Genomic DNA, 22,945 nt, shown 5'->3' with positions numbered 1-22,945 from the left:
TTATAGATTTTTTTTGAGTTTTAAATTAAAAAACCCCCATTTTAAATCATTTGAGACTTTAGTTCAGGTGGGTAGGCAACTTGCAGAATTGTCTTACAAAACAAAACATGCTGCCACTTTGACAAAGATGCAAGGAGCAAATGTGGATTGCCTTGCTCTGCATTATTTCTACAGTTCCATTGTAAATTAGGTAATTTCACAATATTTAAAAAGAAAACTGAAGCAGCTTTGGGACAGAAATGTTACTGTGCAGAGAAAAACAAGAAACAATGTGATTCAGTGCGATCGTTACAGGATGTCCTTAGCTTGGCCTTAAGAGTCTTCGTACTGTCAACATTTCCAGATTATTTTTTTTCCCAAAACTTTAAAAACTGAACTAGTTGCAAGGAAATTAATAGCACTGATCAGACTACTTTGTGAGCTACACTCATGACATGTAAAAGCAACACAAGTTAATAAAGGAAACTACACAAAGCATGAATTCAACAGCTTGCTTACCTTTTCACTTGGACCAGCAAATGTGTTTGTTAGTAATACTAGTGCCCAAACTTATTTCAAAAATAGCTTATGTCAGACACTGGGTAAACTCTGATTTATCAACAACACTGCTGTGTATTTTTTCGCAGCCTGAACCACCACCACCAAGCAGGAGCCATGTGGACCCTCAAACCAGACAAAGTCTCTTCCTGGAACTATTCAACAACAACAACATAAAATAAAACCCATCCTGACGTTGATCGATTCTCTAGGGGTGCAATTACTACTTAACAGGCTTCCTGAGCAGCTTGATTATGTTCTGCTTCTGTCTCAGGCCTTGCTGACCATGCGGGTAATAATTTGATAACAAGAGAGCCTAATTAAATTAAGGGGCCATTTTCTACATCATAATATCTTTGTAGGTAAGAGATTTGATTTGCAGTACATATGCTTCTTTTTCTCTGCTCTCTGTATTTGTCTGGTTTACAAGCAAAAAAATAAAACATTACCCAACCTCCAGCCCAGAAGTCTTCCACTTTTTATATACAGATATCAGAAAGCGGTTTTGCTAAAAATAAACACATAGCTTGCCCTCCTCCTCCCCCCTTGCTGCAAAGGAGTTGTAGCCCTGGGTCTCTAAAAGGCAGGGTGACTTTTTGGGTGTGCAAGGGTGAAGCCAGAGCAGTGACCCAGTGACAGGGCAGCTGAGGCTGTTTTCAGCGCTCACTCGCTTCTGATAAAAGACCGTGACTCAGCCCACACTTCCATCCTGTGCCGTGCTGATGTGGGGTGGTCCCCAGCTGTGTGGGAGCATCCTCCTCCCCAAGAGACCTGCAGCAGTGCAGGGCCCTCAGAGAATGGAGCAAGAGGCACAATAGCCTTCCATAGAACAGCAGAATGAACAGTATAATACGATACAATGTTTTGTTAGAGGAAAACCCCATACACATTTAAACAAATGCAGGTTTTTTGACCTGGTAACACTAAGCCATGGCACTTAAATTCACCAGATACTGTTGACAGAAGCACCGTGGGGAAGGGGAGCTGTTTGGCGTGCTCTGCTGTGCTGCACAAAGGCGCTATGTCATATCAGAACTGTCCTGACCACACCTAGTGCATTAGCCCTCCCGTGGGCTGCAAACACAACCTCATCACTCCCCGCTCCCGGCCGAGCGGAGCAGAAGGGGATTGATCTACAGCACAAACCGACCAGAAGCCAGAAATTCACGGGAACAAAAGTAGAGAGAAATAGGAACTTCACAAAGTAGAGCCCATCATCTGCCTGGGTAAGTTTATTTCTTTATCAACATCTTTTTAAATAATCAGAAATCACATAAAGCCTATAAATAGAAAACTTCAATGCTTTGAGTAACCGGGAAACCATGGCTGCTTTTAGAATGTGATAGCTCCTACAATGTATACATGTGCCTGAGCTTAGAATGAAATTACTGAACTCTGTAACAACACCAAAAAGTGAACTCTTTATCACAACAGCTCTTTAAAAAAATCTTCTAAGTGGCAGGATGGGAATTCAGTTTACTGCGGCTGACTTCAGATTGCTTAGAAAATAAATAATCCTTTTAGACTAGCTTTATGTTAAGTCTAGTTTCATGCGCTTGACCAAGAGTGTGTATATATTTGACCAGGCAGAGTTATAATCCAAATTAAAAGAACATGTAAATTGGAGAGACAGTAGATTTTTTTTTTAGATGCGCCTTCACAACTTTTGTGAGAGTTCAGATTTTATATTAAACTAACAAATGAGCAGCCACTTCTAAAGCGATGTGTGTGACTTTAAAATACAGCTAGAAGATGAATTCTAAAGCATCTTATCCTGTGGCTCCCATTTAAAGGTTATTTTTAATGTGAGATATAAATATTTGCCTGTGCAAACTTGTACTTGAGCCTCAGTTATCATCATTCTTAAACAAAACGCACAGTTTGTGCCAGTATCTCCATTAGATGCAATTATATCATTAAATATTAATGGTGGCTTCCTTGGAGGAATTGACCACTTTGATCAGAACACAGCTGGTAATGCACCATCAGCCACGGCTCCGACCGGGAAGCTCTGGATGTGCAGTCGCTAACACGGGGGGGTAGATAGCCAGCCGGACTCCAGAAGGGTCTCTGGTCCCCACCGACACGGCAGCGTCCACTGCCTGGGTGTCTATATGTTACTTTGCTTAGTTACCAGCCCTGATCTGGAGACTCTGATCAGATCCCAAACTCTCTTTCAACACTGCGCAACTCAGCAACCCTGTACAGGACTCTGAGCAAGCACATGCAACTCCAAGCTGACACTAACAACCTTCTTAGAGGGACAGGAGGACATTAACGCTCCTGAACACAACCATTTCTCCCCACAGCGGAGCCATTCCCTCAGCTCTGCAGTCTCCTTGCTCAGAAAGACTCATCCTGTCCCTTTGCTTGCAGACCAGGCAGGAATACAGCAGCAGCCAGCCCCACAGACCCCCTACCTGCCGCAGAGCCGGGCAGAGTCATGCCGGATTCCTTCACCATCCACTTCCTCAAGGTGCTCAAGGAGCTCCTGGCCTTCGTGCTGTTCAGTTACACTGTGCTGGTCGGGGCGCTGCTTCTCGCCGGCTGGACAACGTACTTCTTGGTGCTTAAATGACGGCTCCTATCCTGCTCCCGCAGCCACGGGCTGGCCAGAGCCACAGGCTCCTCCGTGCAGCTCATCCTGCACGTCCACTCAGCACACAGGACCGCAGTCCCTTCCTCCTGTGCCAGCTCTGCAAGCATTTTGTTCCATTACTGCCTAATCACAATCTTATTTTCTTATGTAAAAAGAATAAAGATTAAAAAAAAGTGCCTACATACATGTACTTTACTGATCTTTGTGGCTCTCGCAGATTCTTTGTGTCTTATAGACATTTGCCCATGTTCCCCAAAATATTTAAAACCCTCCCAGCATTTTTCTCCTGAGATTCCCACTGGAATTTCCCTTCCGAAAGCGCAGGGAGGGGATGCAACACAGCTCAAGCACGACCAGCATCTCAAGTAAACAAGTCCTGCCTTGTCTGACTTTGCCTCATTAAGGGTGTGAAGGCAGAAATGCAGAAATTACTTGTAATTTTTAAAAAATAAGTCCTGGAAAAAGACATTTCAAATTAGCACAAGGCTTCCTTCTCCCTACAGTTTTATGAAGCACTCTCCACGGGGTGGGGGCACCAACACCACTTTATCTACAGGCCTATTATTTAATGCTCTCAAGTGCGCAACACTTTACGACAAACACTAAGAGCATGGAGTTAGCTGCAAGCTGTGCCTGCAATCCAGCCCTGCCTCGCTGCAACTGCGCTGAGTAACCTGAGTCTCACAGAGAACAGATGGGAATTTCTGGTGTAGGCAGAACCAACAGATTTAACCGATCAAGGCCTTTAATGTAGAACTATAGAGGAAACCTTTGCTGGATAAGCTGTGGCACGAGCCAAAAGCTAAACAGCACCATATACTCTTGAAAAACAATTAAAGGGAGGAGGTGGGGAGCAGGAGCTGTGGTGGTCAGCGCAATCGCAGCCCACGGTCGTGAGCTGACACGCAGCCAAGGGCTGTTCCCTGCCCAGCCGCCCCGGCCCCTCAGCCGCCTCTGGGCACAGAGCAACTGGCCGAGCGTGGCCTGAAGCTCAGAGCTCCCAACGCCATTTCTGCTCGAAGGCCCGTGACAGCGTGTCCCGAGACGGGAGCCATTACCTGCAGGGCCGAGCAGCCCGGAGGAGCGCGGAGGAGCCCGGAGGAGCGCGGAGGAGCCCGGAGGAGCGCGGAGGAGCCCGGAGGAGCGCGGAGGAGCCCGGAGGAGCGCAGAGGAGCCCGGAGGAGCGCGGAGCAGCCCGGACGAGCGCGGAGCCCCGTGCGGCAGCAGCCGGTCCCCGCGGGGCCGGAGGAGCCGCCTCACGCACGAGCCGCCCTCACACCGCCGCGCGCGCCGCTCCCGCCTTCGACCAACGGCCGCCCGCGCGACCCGCCGCGCGGCCCCACGTGCCCGCCCCTCCGCGCACGCGCCACGCCGGGAAACCCGGCCCCGCCCACTCCGCCCCCTCCCGCCGCGCCGCGCTGACGTAACTTCCCGCGCGCCAGGCGGTCCCAAGATGGCGGCGGGCAGCCGGTGGCTCCGGAGCTGCTGCTCCCTGCTCAGGTACCGCGGGCCCGGGCGCGTTTCGGCGGGGCCGCGCTGACAGCGGCGGTTTGCCGGGCTGCACGCAGCGTCCCGCTCGGCTCCCTGCCGCTGAGCGCCGGACACACCTGCTTTGCCCAGTGCGGCCACGCCGGCTGCGGCCTGTGCCGCAGCAATGGCCGTAACGCAGCTCGGCCGCCACGGCGCGGCTGGAGCGGCACCGGGACGAGCTGGGTGCCCGTACGGCGCTGGCTGCTGGCAGTGTGTAGCTTAAGAGCATAAAAGAAGGAAAACTGACCAGCTATTTTCAGAATATTACTGTACAACAAAATTCTCATGACCGAGTGCTTCTGTTTTTCGGCAGGAGCGTTTCAGGGACGGGCCCTGAGCCCACGGACGCTCCCACAACACTGGGTGTGAATGAACCTGACAACGGGAGACACAAAGTGTCAAAATATAACCACTCATTGCTCACCTGCACGTACCATACAGCACTTTTAAGCACGCTTTTTAGTCTGTTTTTTGCTACTATTGAATATTAGCAGTGTGTTGGTACCAGATAAGATACATTTTCTCTCTTAAAATATTAGCAGTGCACTAGTTCCTGTGCTTGTCTTTTCTTGCCCCTATAAAAATATAACTGAATTTAAGGCAAATATGCAGCTGCATTACGGAAGCTTGGTAGAGACCAGGTCACGTAGAACGTCTTCTGGGTGCACTTTTCCTTGTTGGTACCTATTTCCCACCACAGGCGGGTTATTTCTTGCACTTAAGTTTGTTTCTTGTGTTTCCAGACAAAGCTTCCCCGCTCTGGCGGGTGTGAGGAGCCGCTGCCTGAGCAGGCGGGGGCAGCGGATGGCAGGCGTGGGGTTTGGAGTCGCCTTGTGCGCAGTCCCAGTGGCCGAGGTAACGTAGGGGGGTGGGCGACAAACAGCACTCGCTCATTAGACACAGTTTAATATTCAAACCCGCTTGCTGAGCATTTCACAGGGCGGTGCTTACCTTCAGGAATTGCTTTCCTTCTGGGGATCGCGGGTGTTTAAGCTGTGTGGTTGTTAAGGAAATGAGAAGGACAATGTCTGCCTTCAGCGACACCTCGCTAAAACAGTTGCCATGTTTTGCAGTGGCAAATAGCCGCGAGCACTGGGCTGTCCAGCCTCCTAGCGGTGCTTTTCCTGCCGTTATTGGTCACTAATAACATCCATATGAATCAGTGTAAAGGTGATGCAAATGTCTTGTCTTTCAGAAGCAGAACCCGATTTCTCTCAGTAACGATGCCTTGATTAAAAGAGCGGTTTCTTTGGTAACAGACAGCACTTCTACGCTCCTCTCTCAAACCACGTACGCGTTGATTGAAGCATTGACCGAGTACACAAAGGTGAGCTGAGAGATTACACGCTTTACTAGCAAGTCAGTACTAAATTATTTGGCACTAACTGCACATGTTAAATCATACTTAAAATTGACTTCGTTTGGGGTTTTCTTTTAATAAAAGAAGTGTAGGGATTTGAAGGTGATGTAGGGCTCGCTGTTCTAATACACCAAACACAGAAGTTATTTTTAGCTTTGTTAGACTGTTGCTTTGAGCTTGAACTTAAGCTGAAATGACCCACATCTCAGAACTGGAGCTAAAGAAACTCAGAGCAGTTACTGGATACCTGTGTCCTGAATAAGCAGGATACACCACCCTATATTCTTGGTATTTCGTTTATCTCTGTGCCAATTCCTAAAGCCATGAACTTGAGTGAACCATATTTAAAACTGAAACGAGAAGATACAGTTTTGATTTTATAAATAAGTGCCAATTTGAGTAGAGTATTTGCATTCCAGTTTACTTATTAGTAGGGCAAGTATATGAAGAGATGCTGTGAACTGGAGAGCAAAGCACCTTTGGAATCATTCAGCAATTTTGCTAATTAACACCAGTTAACGGAAGCAACATCAGAGCTGTACCGATCACCACGTAACTGTGTGAAATGATTCCTTTGCAGGCAGTTTATACGCTGGTGTCTCTCTACAAGCAATACGCAAATCTCCTCGGGAAGATGAACTCGGAAGAGGTGGATGCCATCTGGCAGGTGGTCATAGGAGCCAGAGTTGATGTAAGCACTCGCCTCCCTGCAGTCAGCGATCTGCCTCTTCCAACTCTGCTAGAAAGTTCTCCTCTCGCTTGCCCACCTTTTCACAGAGGCTCTGTTTGAAGGGCGTTCAGATACTGTGACCTCTCGTTAATTAATACTTTGTTTTGCTCCTAGGTGACAACAAAGCAGCAGGAATACCTCAGGCTGGAGTCCAGCTGGATGACAGCGTTACGTCTGTCAGAGATGGCAGCAGAAGCCGCGTATCAATCAGGTAAGCACACGCAGAATACTGAGAATTTCTTTCTCCCAGCATTTAGGCAGTATTTATTGAATGAGAATGGAGTCGAGAGAGACACAGAATATACATTCAGTTAACAAACCAATTTACAACTAGTGCCTGGGTTTTAGAAATGCTGAGAACTTTGGCTGCTAGTCTAGTAGAAGCGTTCTGAGAACTAGGCCTGGAAACTTCACATGGGGTTCGGCTCAAGACCAACCATGCCAAAAAATGTTTGAGAGAAGCTTTTAATCGTTTTTAAATGCAGTGTTGAAACATGGTTCAGGGAGCCACAGAAATTGGCATTAATATAGCACAAGAGCCATTAGCAAAGCAGATGATAATTATAGACAATATTTTCCTTAATTGAAGGTTTGCCAAGTGTTTGTCTAACCCAATATATTTAAATTATTGCTTTTCAGGTGCAGACCAAGCCTCAGTCACAGCCCGCAGCCATATTCAGCTGGTGAAATCGCAGGTGCAAGAGGTGCGACAGCTGTCCCAGAAAGCAGAGACCAAGTTAGCTGAAGCACAAACAGAAGAGCTCATAAAAGCTCAAGGGGACGATTCGTCGTTGCCACAGGGTGTTCTAGGAAACACAGAGACAGCTGAGGACCCTTATCTTCGAGAGGACTGAAAAGAGCTTAAATGTCACTGAACAATATGTGAGAGTCAGTAGCAAATTGAAGGGTCCCAAACTTTTAGCTGTGTGATGGTGGGAAACTGCTGCAATAAGCCTATGATTCCATTTTTTTCCCCAGGATTGCTTTACAAGTCATTTCCAAGTTTCTGAAAGGCCTCGATCTTGTTTGTAACTTATCAAGTTTGTAATACCTATGGATTCAATTATTTAAATGTTTAACTATGCAAATGTGAAAAGTCCTATTGAGGATAGCTTGTTGTTAATTGTCTCTCTGCTGGGAGGGTCCTACTGCTCATCTGATGTGGTTGTGAGAGTTCTCTAACTTAGAGGGTAACTTGGTATCAGCCAAAGAATTGTGGTTCAAAAGTCATTATTTTTAACGTGTGCAGTAAATTATGTCTTTAGGACATACCTTCATTAAACTGTGCGAAAACATCTCGTTGTGAGTGTGCCCATTTGGACAAGAGATTTAAATTCAAATAGAAACAGCACTTAAAGTTTATAACAGAGCTGAGTCTGACAGCTACATCAAATTACACGGAACTGCAATGAGGGGAAACATTTGCTGTAGAGCTGAAAACTTTCTGTGGAGTTCCCCGGGCTGCTCTTAGTGAAGTTCTGCAGTTCAGTGCAGCAGCCCCTTTCACCCAATTGTCTTGAACACATCTGCCTTCCCCAGGAAGCAGAGGGAGATTTGATTTTCAAGATACTGTGGTTATAAACAAAGTTGTTGTGGCAACTGCTGTGTACTTCTTTAAAGAGCAGTGAGCAAAAGCAAGTTTTACGCATTTGAATGCTTTCCAGCACAAGTTCCAGGAAAATAATTCTCTCTTTTTGCAATCGTAATGTTTTACTGCAGGCTTCAAAACCACAGGTGTCTTTCAGTCTTTGTTTTCTGACTTGACAGCTTAATGTGAAATTTGCGATAGTAACTGTACAGACAATGTAAACTTGAGATTGTTTTGTAGAACGGCATCCACTAGAACTTCATCACTGCTGATTTGAGCCAGTTATTCTGCATTCATTGGGTTTTGTAAAAAAACACACATAATTCCCATAATTTTTCACCACAAATTAGCATCTGATGCACTGGTTGCTGTTACTATATTGAGTTGTGCTTGACTAGGAATTTTTTAGCACAAGCCTTTCTGTCTGTGTCTCATTTTGTCTGCCTTTTGAACAAATGCAATCTCAGCTGCACAGCACTGTACTTTTACAGATGAAATAGAATGGGATTAACAGACCACCTTTCCTTGATCCTGCTCCTCTCTGGGTGCTGCTGTACCTGAGGAGGGCAGCACAGTCTGGAATACGAGCTCACAGGAAGATGCCGGTATCAGGGGGTCCCAGATACAGCTTTGGGCTGGAGCGTTAGGAAAACAAAATCACTCTCAGGAGAGGATTATGTGCAACAGTGGCACAACCACACCCTCAAGAGCCAAAAATGCAGCTTCAGCTCACCCTCTAACCACAACGGCTCTGATTTGTTACGTGCTGCAGTTGAAGAACCTCTGCCAAGCCGCTGACCCAAATGCACATACCGGTCGTGTTCCTTTCAGGATGCCACAATGCTTGGATGTCTGCGTGGCAGAGATAAGGCTTCAGACAGTTGAGCACCAGTATGGGAGTCTGCAAAGTGACACACTCTTCCCCTTTCTGAGCCTGCTCCCAGCCCCCTTGCTGCCCACTTCTTGTTTCACTGCACATTCCGCTCTTACTTACCAAGACACGGGTTGTCCCCACACAGATCCGACCATCAGACGTGACATGAAACGACCAGCCAGTTCTAACAAGTCAAAATGGAAGTGAGGAGCTCATCTGGCTCTGTATCACCTCCAAAAGGAGGTAGAAAAGAGCCCCACAACTTTATTAGTAAGCACGAGTTGCTGTCAGGGGTGAGCCCACAGCAGACGCGACATCACGCTCTGCATCATGTTACTGACTTTGCATTTGGAATCATTTCATGGATCACAACATGTTGCCGCAGCAGTTCACAGGGTACCGCAGTACCCGCTCTGTCCAGCCTCTACAACAAGCAGCACTGCCCAGAAACCAGGTTTTGCTGCTGATACTCAGCCTTGTTTACAAAGCCAACCTATCTGAAATTATGTGTAGGCGAGTTCTCAGGCCCAGCTAATACAGCTAATTAACCCCCGTTAGGGCTGCAGAGAGAGGACACAGTAGCAGCTTGTACAAGACCACACTGAGGACGGACAAACACACACACTTGAGGGCTCACCCCTTGGAAAGGCAATTTAGTCAGACAAACGCCTACTCACATGTGACACAGAGACAGCTCGCGTGAGAGCAGCAGCTCCTGAGCCTGGCTCAGGCTGTGGGGCTAAGCCAGAACTACAGCCATTGCTTCACAAAGCCAAGGCAGCGAGGGATCAACCACAGACCAGCATCCTGGACAGGCAAGAATCTCTGGAAGTGCTTCCCGGCACCTCCACAGGCTCCAGCTCACACCTGGTGGGCGGTGACCGCTGACATGAGAGACAGCAATGACAACAGCACAACACAAATTGCTCCCATTTCTGTAATCACACCCTTCCTCTCTACCAGCCACCTTTTGCTAAAGATTCCAGGCTGCTTTTTCCTGCTCAAACACAGCACGGCAGCTTCTGATCCAGAAGCAAGGCACTCTGAAGATAAGCTTCGTAAAAATGTGATCTTTCCTCAAATTAGTAACTTCAGAGCACTCACAGATTAATCACATCTATATCTATACATCTTGTCAGGACAGGCAGAGAACAGCAGCTGCTCATGGCAAAGGAAGTGGTGAGTTTCCATCACCATATAACCTCATCCTCTTTATTATCAATGACTCCTTAATGCTAATGCCCAGCACCAGATCTCAGCCTTCGCCGGCTTTCAGTTCTCTCAGCTCTCAGGAGACCCAAGAATACTCCTGTGAAAACACTTTTCAAAACTGTGTTTTATTTATACCCAACATTACAACAACAACAAAACCCAAACACCTCCCACACAACAGGAAAAGCTACAGCCACTGTAACGACCACCGTGATTATTCAAGACATTATTGCTCTTCTCAGACCCAATCAGAAAATGTTTGTGCAAAAGCTTCCAGTGCAAGTAAACCTGTAATAAACTTCTGTAAAATCCAACGGGCTTGAGTCGGAGCCCAGTCCCTTGGATCACCGTGCTGTGTTAACACATTTTTGAGGCTTTTTTTCCCCCCACTCCACTGCCTTTCTCCTGCTGCCCAGCAGGACCTGTGGGATTGCTGCCCTGGGACAGTGGAGTTGCAAGTGGTCCCAGCAGCACACACTTGGCCTTTCTTCCACCTTTTCAAGTAATTTCAAGTGCTCTGTCACCCATTAGTCATCATCAGTTTTCCCATGTGGGGCTGATTTTGGCCGGCGGTCAGACACCAGCCTTGGTGTTGCGGAGCCTCCATAGCAGGTGGCACCTCCCTCACGTCCCTGCGGCAGCTGTGACTCCCTCCTGCTGCCGGCTGGCTGGAGGCACCGAGCCGCGTCCCCTCCACCGTGTCCCACCGAGGTACCGGCCCCGTCCCCACCCCGACAGTTCAACTGCTTCAGGAACACACCGACAGAAACACACTCACTGCAAAACAAACCCCTACGGCTCAAGTACAGTCTGTTAGTAGAGGACACGTTTCTACCACAACCTGATTTTTAGTTTAAATACCCTGTATCTGTCACCAGTCACAATCCAGTGCTCATCAGTAGCTTCTTGTCCAACGCCTTCTGTAGTTGTGTGTTACCGACACCGCACACCTAATGCTGTCATCCTTTACCAGCGTCCACATGATCCACATCTCAGTTGGGTTTAGTTTGTGAACAATCATCAGCTCTTTGTACAAGCATGGATCAAAAGGATTGAAAGGTCTCTGGATCCCGAAAGTCTTAAATCCAGCGTGGTTCTTTGGGGTCACTGCCAGCTTTGCCAGACACATTCCCACAAAGACATCATCTATTGGGAAGAGCTCTATGTCCTCTGCGGTGCTCTGGAGGCGCCGCACGGTCTCTCTAGACATCACGTAGCCCCCTCCACCCGCATACAGGGGATAGAAGGGGGCTCTGTACATGGACTCTGGAATGAAGTATTTGACCTTGGTGTTCCTGATGGGTCGGGCATTGGTGATCACATCCCCAACAAAGAGATCCTGCTCAGGGTCCAGTTCTCGGAGGAACTCAACAATGTTATAAGTGTTGACAAAGACATCATCATCACCCTTCAGCACAAAGCTGGCCTGCAGGCAGTCCTCCACGAACCAGCGGAGGAAATGCAGCTCCTTGAGGGTCAAATTGAAGAAATTGTCAATAAAATCCCACTGCAAGATGTCATCAAACTCCTGGCTCTCATAAGCCAGCAGCTGGTGCAGCGGCTGTGCTTGGATTTTGGCGTTTGAGCGCCCTAGAAGGAACACCAGCCTGACACGCCTGCCATCGATGGAGACCTTCCCCCATGTGTTCCTGATCGCCACCCGTCGGTCTATGTTGATCGGGGAAGACTTGATTGCCAGCAAGAGGAACGTCTCTTTGCTACACCTGGAAGGTTTCAGCAGGACCGAGAAGTTCCGGCAGTGCTTGTATGTTAAAAAGACGCGGTGAAGCTCTGGGAGGGTGAGAGAAGAATTGGCAAGGGTTAAGTTTGGCAAACACTTGCCAGGTTCAGCATTGTCCAGCACCAAAGACTTCAGTTTGTGATTCACTACATCCACGTTCGGGTCTGCTGACGACGCTGCCAACTTTGCCTCTTTCTTCATATAAAAAACCCACGCCAGCAGCATGATTGAAAAGGCGTAAAGTGCGAGGTTTTTAGTCCTGGGATACATGGCAGCCTCTGGTGCAGAACCCAGCCCCTGTGCGGTCGGAGGAAGACAAGCCGGTTATGGACGAGCCCTGCACACTCACGCCTCCCACTCGTGCTCACCGCACTCCCATGCCCGCAGCCACGCCGGGATGGAGAGCACGACCCAGCCCGGGGAGCCGCCGGGACGGGTCTTGGCGTTTCCCTTCGCCGTTGTTTCTTGTGTCCCACCGAGCCCAGGTGCTGCCGGTGCGGACGGGAGCGCGGTGCCGGGCACGGCGGCTGCTCGTCTCCGGGAGGGCTCGGGAGTCTGCGGGGATCCGCCCCGCACCCAGCCCGGGGAGAGCCCGCCTGGCCCGGGGCTCGGAGCCCGGTGCGAAGCCCCCGGTGCGAAACCCCCGCCCCGCTCCGCGCAGCCGCCGCCGGGACCCACCGGGAGGAGCCGCCGCCGCCGCCGCCGCCGGGACTCACCGGGAGCAGCCGCCGGTCCGCGCCGCCCGAGGAGCCGAGCCCGGCCCCGCCCCGCCTGGCCCCGCCCACCGGCCCCGCCCACCGGCCCCACCGCTCCTGGGACGCCCGCGGGGGGAGTGGGGTTTGCACCGGTCGCTGTGGACCCGCAGCAGTGTGTATGGTGCTGCGCAGCGGGCACTGCACCCTGCACATTGCACAGCCCCTGCACACGCATATCGCACACCCACCCTGCATCACGGACACTGCACACCCCCTGCACACTGCACACCCCCTGCACACTCACATTGCACACCCCCTTGCACACTGCACACCCCCCTGCACACTGCACACCCCCTGCACACTCACATTGCACACTGCACACCCCCTGCACACTGCACACCCCTCTGCACACTGCACACCCCCTGCACACTCACATTGCACACTGCACACCCCCTGCACACCACACGCCAGCTCCTGCAGAAGCTCAGCTGCAGCCCCAAGAGAACCACAAAGCCCCAGCTCCCAGCCCTGGCGATTCAGCTGAACCACGATCCACGCGGCATCCCCGTGGGTTTTATTTCCCACTCACTGTTTTGCTACAGCTGCATCACGGAGCCTTCCCCTCCGCCACGGCCGCGCTCTCCTGGCTCTGGGTGTCAGCTGCCCAGGGCCACCGAAGCAGCTGCATCTGGAATTGAACTGTCAGCGGCACCGGCTGGAGCACTTGACCTTCCTCCAGTTCAGCGGAGTCTTTCTTTTTTCCTTTTCCTGTGGAAAGAAGTAAATCTGTCACTGTCTTGACAGAACAAATCACCCTAAAAGCAGCAGTGCGCAGGGGGGGTTGTGCCCACCACATTAGCACAGACTTCCGGGCCTTGAGGGAAAACCTATTTGAATATGACTTTGGGTAAGAAGCCCAAAAAACATCTTTAAGCAGGCAATGAATTTGGGTACTACTTTGTTTTTTGTTGTTAAACTCCTCTATAATTCCCAGGAGAAAAAGAAAGACGCAGAAATAAATCATTTGGAGGATCCTGGAAAATCAAGTGTGGGGCAAAATGAGACCTACGTGAGACTACTTCTGACAAAATCCTTCAATGTCTGGGCAAAGCGTTTGCTCAAGACAAAGCTTGCTGCCTTTCCTCTTTGAGCTGCCTGGAAGGGATCCCAGTTCCTCTGAGAAGACTTATTATTTGTGTGCATTTGCTGACTGAGGGATGCAAATCAGCCTCAGCTCTCGGCTGTGGGAGCGCCGGTCCCTCCGCAGCCTCTCCGGACACACGGCTGCAGCGGGGCAGGGGCTGGGAGCCGTCCCCTGCGCCTCAGAGCGCGGCCACCGCCGCAGCTCCGCGTGGTACGTGGTACCCAGGTGATGAGCAAGTGCCAAACGACCGATTTGGTGACTCACGGAGCAGCCCGGGCTTGCAGACACCGCGTGCAGCGGCGCTCCAGCACCCCACCTGTCCTCCCAGCCGTGTCTGTCACCCCAGCTGTAATCAGCATGTACTTGTGACTCACGGCCACGGGACACTGTGGCACTGGGTGGAGCAGGCTGTGGGGGCAGCAGATTTTTAGGCACCATCTTTTCGAAATATGCACTCGGTGGCTTTGTTGCGCAGCCAGGCAGCCTCCACCTGCACAGGCAGAAGACGACACCAAACTAAGCACGATTCTCTAATCGCTCCGGGTTTCTTGCAGCAGCAGCGGCTTTCTGTGCACCCAACACCTTCTCCAGCCACACAAACCCCTGCAGAAAGGGTTTGGTCTTGCTCAGGCTGAAGGCAAGACCTCCTGCATGCACACTGACCACAGGCACTGGGGTGGAAAGGAAATTAAAAACACCACTGCTAACCTGCAGTTGTTTGACAGCAGCTCCCTGCTTCAGCAACAGCCTGAGCATATGTTGCAAACACATCTTCTTGTGGGGAACAGTAATTCAAGGTTTTTTTGTCTTTTCAGGTAGCTGGGAAGGCCATGAGGCTTCCTCAAGCACAGACAAAGCCTAGGACTGCAGGGCTCTGAAATGGGGACCTTGCCATGGGTGGCAGGGCATAGAAAAGCAACCCAGAGCTCTTGGGAAAGGGGGTTAATTGCTCTCTTAAATTAGTGACTAAATCTAACGCTAGAGTGGGGACTCAAGGCTCCTTTGGCAGCTCCAAGCGGCGCTGCGGAGGCCTGGCCCGCTCCATGCTTCCCCTCGACCCATCAGCAGGTTTTCAGCATCGCCACCCCTTCCCCACAGCTTCCTCTTGCTCTTGCATTACCCCTTCAATGTGCTGGCATCGCTGTTTTTGTAGTAAAAACAAGATTGCTAGAAAAATAGCCTGCAAAAAGCAGGGTGACATTTGTCTCCAGTGGTTTAAGCAATGCTGCTGGCTGAGCAGACCGCAAGCTCTGCACTGCGGAGGCAGGGGACACCCATCAGGGGTCAGGGTGGTCTCTTCACGGGTGACAGCAGCCCAGGGTCTGCTCCCAGCCCCGCCGTGCGCTGGCTGGGGCACCTGGGGCTCTCTGTGCATCTCATCTCTAAGCCAGAAGGAGCAATAATCCCTGCTACAAAGCACTTTGAGATGTGAGCTGGAAACAGATGAGGACCCTATTATGCATCCCAGACAGCGCCGCCCTCTGCTGCCCGCGCCGGCCCACACCACCAGCCACGTTTGGCAGCCAGCACAGTGGGCAGTACATCCCTCACCCCAAAACCTGCCTTGCCCTTCTCCCCCGGCACGCAGAGCTGAGAGGTGTGTCTTGCTCCCGGGAGAGCTGGAAGCCCATGCTCAGTGCTTGTTCAGACACCGATTCAATAAGGTGTCCGGGCGTGTGTCTAACCCTCCAGCCCGCGCAGTCAATGGATGTATTCACAGCCCGACACTCAGGATGTGAGTAAGCGCCTGCTTGGCAGAGCTGGCAGGGTTTGGGGACCTGCGGCTGCTCCCGGCCGGGCACCACTGGTGTTTGCTCTCACACATGCCACCCTCAGCCCAGCAGCTCCCGTCTCTGTCACCTTTGGCAGACGCCGTGGTTTTCCGCCTGGCCTGACTTTCTTTCTCTGCTTTTGTTTTTTTGCCCTTGTCTTTGCCTTTTTTCTTGTCCTGCGGAGAGAGATGTTTCCATATTTTAGGCTGTGTTGCAATTCACTGGCCATAGTCAGTCCTGTGACAGCCACTGCCACCTGGGTTCTGCCACTGAGACTTGAAGGGCAAAGGAAAGGGGTGAGGGGAAGCAGGGGGGCTGCTCGGAGAAGAGAATCCAGGAAACAGAAAGTGTCAGTACAGCTGGTGTGTGTTGCCATGCTGAGCAAGCATCAGAGGAAGCACAAGGGGTTACTTTCACATTCTCAGATGGAAAAATAAACTCATCTATTTACTTAATCTTGGCCTATAAAAAGTAGCACTACTCATTGCTAACATCAACCACAAATAACGATACCAGAAGCGATAGATGGTGCTCAGGAAGGATTATTTCAGCCCCATTTTATGGAGAGGAGAACTAAGGGACAGGAGGGATGCTTGGGCCAGCTGCGGCGCAGGACATGTTAAACCCCTGCCCCAGCACTCACTCCTGACCTTCTCCTCCGGATTGGGTGGCTGCAGTGGCTGCTCGGTGATCAGGATCCCAAAGTCACACACAGTTGCCACCAGGTCCTCGGTGGCCAGCAAGGCCTCCAGGGTCACCTTCCTGGTGCCCAGGGTCCTCCGAATGGGAGGATCACTGCGGAGTTCACGTGGTGTCTCCTTCTTCTTCTTTTTCTGCTTGTCCTTGGGCACAGGACCCTGCATGGCACCAGCATGGGGACAAAGCTCAGCAGAGGGCTGGAGTCCCTTTATCAGGCAGCAATCCTGACCCAGCCCCTTGCCCACCACTGCACCCTGACCAAGATGCGTGTAAAACCACTGCTGCCTCCCTCCCACAGCAACAGGGGCTTTGGTGAGAGGTCCGAGATGGAGGGAAGATTCTCTGACACACCAAACAGGCCCAGGAGAAGGACCCTTGTTCCCCCATCATTATTTTTGCAACTCGGATGTTGTTTGGACATCGTTGTCTCCTAGAACCCTACCTTGGCACTGCTCTTCTGTGTCCCCTGTCTTGCCTTCCCCTTCGTGACTTCAGGTTCTTCTGGATCAGCATCAACAGGCCATGAAAGCACCTGCCGGAGAGAGAAGCTGCAAGTCCAGGGGCTGGGACGCTTGAGGATCCTGGTCTGAGGTCACCACCATCTCTGGCTGCCTCCCAGAGGGAATACAATCCCACTGCAGGGCCGCCCAACAGTCCTTTCCCCTTCACCCAGTGCTGCCACACACGCACCTTCTCCTCCACGACTGAGACAATTGTTCCAGCTGTCAGGTAGGACTTCAGCCCTACTAAGTCCTTGGCAGTGTGTTCCTTCCTGTAGCTGCAGTCTATGGTGTCTGCCCAGGGCCTTCCAGGGGTGACAAACACCTTTGCTGTGTACGGACACAAAAAAGTTATTGAGGAGAGAACTCCCCTTCACAAGGACAGAGACAGACCCTGGGACATGATCGGTGTGAATTAATCTGTAATTCCTCATTACCAGAGTGGGCCTTGGGCTCCTCCATGGCTGCAGGCTCCTGCTGGCCCTTTGTTTCTCCTGTGTCCTGAGCAGAGCTGTCCACATCCAGGGTGGCCACCACAGGACTCGGATGGATTTTTGTTACCTGGAACAGAGAGGGATCTCTTGGCAGAGTATGTCTGTCTGTATTTGCAGGACCAGTGGGCAGAGCTGCCCCCAAAATCCTGTTCCCCAGACCACCCTCGTCATTGGAAGAAGGGACACCAGGGATGGTGCAGGAGAGGGACTGTAAGTGCAACCCCACGTGCAGAGCAGCGCTGGGCTCCCTGAGAGGGACAGGGAACGCGGGCAGCAGGGACTTGTCCTGCCAGATGTGGCCACATGTGGATTCTGTCCCCAGCACTGCTGCTGCCCACACCAGGTCTATTAGGAACAGCCTCACTCCACAGCCTGGAGGTGAAGTCCCTCTTGCTGTGAGCTGCCACTGCCTGTTGTTTGCAGGAGCTCGGTTAAGCACAAACCTCAGTGCTGCTGCTGTCCTCGATCTCCTCTCCCTCTGCAAACTCGTACATCACACAGTAGCTGTAGGTGATCACCGGAAACTCGGAGCTGACCTCCAGCTGCTGATGGGCGCTGGGATCAGGGACTCCCTTGACTTCCTCAATGCTCACAACCACTCGTACTTCACTCTGAATCAGCTCTAAAAGGAAGATAACCTTATTATAAAGCTGCAGTGTTCTCCTTCCAGAGCAAGGAAGGCACAGAGCAAGCAGAAGCCCCCAGAATGCCATGTCCCATGAGCTGGCATCCCTCCCTGTGCTAACACTGTGACAAGCCACTGCCACATGAGGTCACTCCACAGCTACACAAACACCTCTTGGTGTGCTTGTCTCCCTGGTCATCATTTTAGATTCCAAACAGCAACATCCAGTGCATAAACTCATTCAGTAGGGGCCATTAAGAGGAGCTTCCCACCCTGGGTGTTCCCAGGCCCCTCCCCTGGTCCCAGCTGGACATGCTGCACTGCAGAGGTGGCACCGCTTCATGCTGACAGTGCACACTCGTGTGAGCATCTTCTCCAGTGGAGATGTTTCCTCTTTCAGTAGCTTGAGAGGGAAAAGCACAGTCTGAAACCAGACGGTGTCTAGGAAGCAAAGATGAGGGCAGGCCATGACACCAAGGCTGGGCTAGGATTAGGTTGTTGAAATCTTTGGACCTGACTAAGGCTAAAACTACCTTGATTGCAGTTACACTGCTGCAGGGTCCTCTACCTGTCTACCCACTTATACCAGTGGGGTGAAAAGGCACAGAGAAAGATCTCTGTTTGCAGTAAGGCAAAAGGGAAGTCAATACTGCATGCAGAGCTTTCCCTGAGGACTTCTAGCTCAACTACAATGAAACCACCTCCCGAACCACAGGGTCAGCACGGACAGGTTCAAAGGTGAAGGCTCACCTGGCTGCCTTGCCAAACCATGGAACCGGTGCCTCTCATCAGGCCATATGTAGATGTCATCGAGGATGGAGAGCTTGGGCAGGCTGTCCACGAGGAAGCCTCTGTACGTGGGAATGAGAGCCAGCGGGTTCCCTTGGAGCAGCAGGATGCGGAGCTTCTGCAGACTGGACAGTTGGGAGACGAGTCCCAGCAGATCCGTGAGGTTGTTAAAGCTCAGGTCAAGGGAGACAAGATTTGGCCTAAAGAGACAACCCAGAGAAGAAAGTTAGGCAAACAGCATCCATCTGAAGATAGAGACCTACTGCCCTGGAGCAAAAAATGAGTTAAAAATTGTGTTTCCCCAGCACAAACCACGTCAAACTGGGGAATCCAGTGGTACAGTCTGAAGAGACCAATTCCAAATTCCTGACCCATATGGTCCATCGCCAGTCTGCCCCATAACTCAAAGCCATGTTCCTTCAGCATCCACTAACCACCCCACTGCATCAATTGGTGATGCAGTCTAAACTTTAGATCCTTCCCAGAGCAGATTTGGGAAGAGCATGGAAAAAAGAAGCTGCCTGGGGACACGGGAACTGCAGTGGGCAGGATGTCAAGGCAGGTCCCCAGGTGATGTCCTCATTACACACCTTGGCCACAGACCAAGACACCCTCTAAGCATGAGACAGCAGACAGCGGATGGAGACAGAATGCTCTGCACAGGCGTTTGACACAGAGCACAGAAACAACGCTGCTGAAGGGCTGTTGTTTCTTAACATGGACAACCCTGATGACCTGAGGCCATCTGACATCTGCCCACCGCCCTTTCAGGAGCCCACGTTCAGCCTGGGGCGTTACCAGAAGTGCGCAGTGAGGTACTTGTCCTGCGAAGGGCCGCACAGCCGGTTGTATCCCAGCCCCAGGTGCTGCAGGTCCGGAGGAGGCTGAGCGCACAGGCCCTGCAGATCAGCCACAGCGTTGCCGCAGAGCTCCAGGACCTGCCCGGGACAGAGGGAACAACAAACACCCTTTGCAATGAGCTGTTCCTGGCGCTCCCTCAAGCTGTGTTCACAGATGGGACCTCCCTCCCCGTCCCGCTGTCACAGGGACACCCACCTTCAGTGTCCGAGGCAGGTTGGCTGAGGTGATCCTGCTGATCTGGTTGGCACTGAGGATGAGCTCCTCCAGCTGCTGTAACTGCAACAGACCCTCGTCCACCTCCTCCACCTGCAGAGAGCTGGGTTTGGCCAACGCTTCCCTGAGCCACCTGGTGGCCAAGGTGACATGGGCACATAGCGTTGATCCACGTGACATACGTGTAACACGGATTAGTGCAACATGCTGCAGCTGGGGGGGCAGCAGCTCTACCCCAGCTGCATTAGTGTCATCCAGGAAGACCTCAGGATGGGGAAGGTGTCCTTCTCCCAAGATGTTTTCCTTCTCAGCAGGAAAACAGGGTGTTGGTCTCTTCTCCTGAGTAGCAAGTGATAGGATGAGAAGAAGTGATCTCAAGTTGCACTAGGGAAGATTCAGGTTGGATATTAGGAAACATTTCTTCCAGAAAGGGCTGTTGGGCATTAGAACAGGCTGCCCAGGACAGTGGTGGAGTCACCACCCCTGGAAGTGGTCAAAAGACACATAGATGAGGCTCTTAAGGACACGGGTTAGTGCCAGAGTTAGGTTATGGTTGGACTAGATGATATTAAGGGTCTCTTCCAACCAAAATGATGCTATGATTCTATGACACAGTTTCCTGGCCTGGAGATTGGTGGCTTCACGGGCCCCAGCAGCCGCACTTACTCCCTTGCCAGGGATCCGCAGGGACCTGAAGATCTGGAAGATATTGGAGCCGCAGACGAGCTGAGGTGTCAGCACGGCTGTTTCCCGCAGGCGCTGCTCCTGGGGGCTGCAGTCTGGTGGCAGAGCCCAGGGGCTGCGCGGGTCTCCCAGCAGCCCCAGCAGCGCCCCGGGGCTCTCCTCGCCCAGCCGCAGGGCCTCCTCCTGCCCTCCGGGCTGTGTCCCCCGCCCCAGCCGGCCTCCATGGCGCCTTGTGCGTGCATCAAAGCGAGACTTGTTCTGCAGAGAGGGAGAGAGGAGAGACAGTGACAGCCCTGCAGACCCCCCCACGGCTGTGTCCCCTGCTCCCCTACCCAGCTGCCAAAGCCACAGGGGAAGTCCCGCAGCCCCAGGCGCCCCAGGTGCTCCTGAAAAGCAGCAGAGAAGCTGCGGTGGCCGCATCCTGCCATTCAAACCCAGGCCAGCAGGGAATTCCCTGGCTCTGTGGCAGCGTCCCCGTCGCTAGGAGATGGCAGGGACGCGGATGCCTTGGGGACCAGCACAGGTGCCCTGGGAACCAGGCTCTGCACTCAGGGCTGTGGAGCGAGCCTGGGACAGCACCGAGCTCCTCAGGCTGGGACTAAATCCCTGGCTTTTTCAGATCTCAGCCTGGGGGCTGCCCCCCACCATGGAAAGAGCGGGCAGCCTTGTGCAGTGTTTCCAGGGTGCAGTGTCAGCCCTGTCCCCTGGCCAAGGACCTGTGACATGGCATTTGACATTTCACTCATCTACATCTTGAGTGTCACTCAGGTTTCGGGGAGGAAGCAGTCAGGTTATCACTTTGCTGTAAAAGCACTGCTGTTCACTCACTTGTTACAACCACACCAGTGCAAGGCCATCGGAAAACAAAGTTCACAGATAAAAATACCGGCTCCTATACTTGGAAAAAGTAGATGAGCCCCAGCTCTGCCTCGGGTCAGATTCAGGTCTCCACATTCTGAGGTTTATTTGCTTTTTCCGGCGATAGGTGTTGAGGCAATGGCTACAAATTCCGTTTTAGGAAGCCTACAGAGCAGCCTGTGTCAGCAAAACTTCACTAAATGCATTACGTGGCGGAAAGCTGACCTTCCTCTTGAGTCAGGTTTTATAGGACTGATGCCTATATGCAACCTTATCAGCTCAGCAGCTTATCACAGCTGTGTTCGGATTGGAAAGGATGTGTAGAGCATGTACATACCAAGAGACATCAGCATGCCCCGGAATGGAATAACCAGGCAAACCGCTATTCTCAGTAGAATGTGAAGTCAAATCTTCCAAAAATCTATGCAAAAGCACTGACAGTGGTTAAATCGTGTTTCGTGGAAGAGCCAAGCTGTAAGAATGCTGGTTTTCTTTCTTGTTACAAATAAGTGGGCCTCATTGCCATTGGTGCTGCACAGAGATGTTCCCTGCTCTTGGGGAAGACTGGCTGTGATTCCTTGTCTGTTCACCCTTCTGCCTGTAAGGACCCACCTGTACCCATCACTGTCTTTGCAGCGATGTTCCTAAGGAAAATCCTTCACAGAGAAACATCTCTCTCCATTTACCCCCAAACAATAATAAAAACCTCAATAACATCTCTGCCAGAGGTGGTGTTTTCTGGTTCTTCTCCAGCACTCTGCTGTTCTATCTGCTGCCTGATGCTGCAGCCCCTGATAACTCACTTTGCTTTGCATTATTTGGCACCTGGGAACATGGGTTGTGCAAGAAGAAATGAATCCCCTTGGGATGGCTGCACCTCTCTGCTTGGCTGCCCGGGGCTCCCTCGCAGCACGTGGCAGAACCGCGTTCAGTTTGTGAATCTCCATTATTGTAGCTTCAAGCCAACAACTGAGGCCTGAAGTTAGAGGCTGGTGGGACCTGAGTACAACATGGCACAGGGGAAATGTCCCTTCCCATTCCAAGCCTTGGGCATCAGTCCTTGCGCCAGTCTCAGGCACTTCAGACGAGTTCATGCGCACACCAAGCTTTTTATTTTCAGAGATTATTTCACACGGAAAACAGAACTCGTTATTTTGACATCGAGCTGTTGTTCCTTGAAATTTTTCTGGTGACTTGATGTGCATTCACCTCTGAATCTCTGACTACCTTCCAGATGTATCTTTTATCACAGAGGTGTGTACGTGTCACTCTGCATTTCCACAATGCTATGTTCATAGGGGTTTCCTCTGCCCTCCTTTCTGTCCTAAACTACCGGTAGTTCTGCAGGTCTTCTGATCGCAGCCACATATGCATCAATCCCAGGAATGATTTTTCTCTGTTTTGGTGTAAGAATTTCCTGCACTTGGTTATTGGAAATAG

At 51.3% G+C, this 22,945-nt stretch overlaps 5 protein-coding genes across 10 annotated transcripts in view; 2 read left to right on the top strand and 3 right to left on the bottom strand.

Annotated features, from left to right (window-relative positions):
* Nucleotides 1–2,980: 2,980 nt before the first annotated feature.
* On the top strand, nucleotides 2,981–3,115 carry LOC308046948 (uncharacterized protein; the record flags this gene model as incomplete). Its single annotated transcript, XM_080355075.1, has 1 exon — nucleotides 2,981–3,115. One exon carries the CDS (start codon nucleotides 2,981–2,983, stop codon nucleotides 3,113–3,115), a length of 135 nt encoding a protein of 44 aa, XP_080211201.1.
* Nucleotides 3,116–4,579: 1,464 nt separating this feature from the next.
* Nucleotides 4,580–8,996, top strand: DIABLO (diablo IAP-binding mitochondrial protein). Its single transcript, XM_080355396.1, has 6 exons — nucleotides 4,580–4,636; nucleotides 5,410–5,521; nucleotides 5,862–5,993; nucleotides 6,607–6,717; nucleotides 6,871–6,967; nucleotides 7,396–8,996. The coding sequence occupies exons 1-6, from the start codon at nucleotides 4,590–4,592 to the stop codon at nucleotides 7,608–7,610; spliced, it is 714 nt and encodes a 237-aa protein (XP_080211522.1). The 5' UTR covers nucleotides 4,580–4,589; the 3' UTR covers nucleotides 7,611–8,996.
* A 2,329-nt stretch (nucleotides 8,997–11,325) lies between these two features.
* B3GNT4 (UDP-GlcNAc:betaGal beta-1,3-N-acetylglucosaminyltransferase 4) lies at nucleotides 11,326–12,441 on the bottom strand (the record flags this gene model as incomplete). Its single annotated transcript, XM_080355630.1, has 1 exon — nucleotides 11,326–12,441. The coding sequence occupies one exon, from the start codon at nucleotides 12,439–12,441 to the stop codon at nucleotides 11,326–11,328; it is 1,116 nt and encodes a 371-aa protein (XP_080211756.1).
* LRRC43 (leucine rich repeat containing 43) lies at nucleotides 12,331–20,190 on the bottom strand. The gene is made up of 11 exons (XM_080355003.1): nucleotides 19,946–20,190; nucleotides 19,688–19,827; nucleotides 18,851–19,089; nucleotides 17,919–18,097; nucleotides 17,419–17,542; nucleotides 17,172–17,311; nucleotides 16,924–17,013; nucleotides 16,433–16,639; nucleotides 15,871–15,958; nucleotides 13,456–13,634; nucleotides 12,331–12,468 (listed from the first exon to the last, which is right to left on the bottom strand). The coding sequence occupies exons 1-10, from the start codon at nucleotides 20,141–20,143 to the stop codon at nucleotides 13,474–13,476; spliced, it is 1,566 nt and encodes a 521-aa protein (XP_080211129.1). The 5' UTR covers nucleotides 20,144–20,190; the 3' UTR covers nucleotides 12,331–12,468; nucleotides 13,456–13,473.
* Nucleotides 20,191–20,823: 633 nt separating this feature from the next.
* MLXIP (MLX interacting protein) overlaps nucleotides 20,824–22,945 on the bottom strand; it is a 52,675-nt gene continuing 50,553 nt past the window's right edge. For all 6 annotated transcript variants that reach the window (XR_013922935.1, XR_013922936.1, XR_013922937.1 and 3 more), the window contains one exon: nucleotides 20,824–20,905. The gene's annotated coding sequence lies outside the window, so the exon portion shown is untranslated. The remainder of the gene's footprint in view (nucleotides 20,906–22,945) is intronic.

This window comes from Nesoenas mayeri (genome assembly GCF_963082525.1).
Source record: "Nesoenas mayeri genome assembly, chromosome: 17".
Lineage (NCBI taxonomy): Eukaryota > Metazoa > Chordata > Aves > Columbiformes > Columbidae > Nesoenas > Nesoenas mayeri.
Note: the sequence above shows the minus strand (reverse complement) of the source record. Positions and strands in the feature narration are given on the sequence as shown.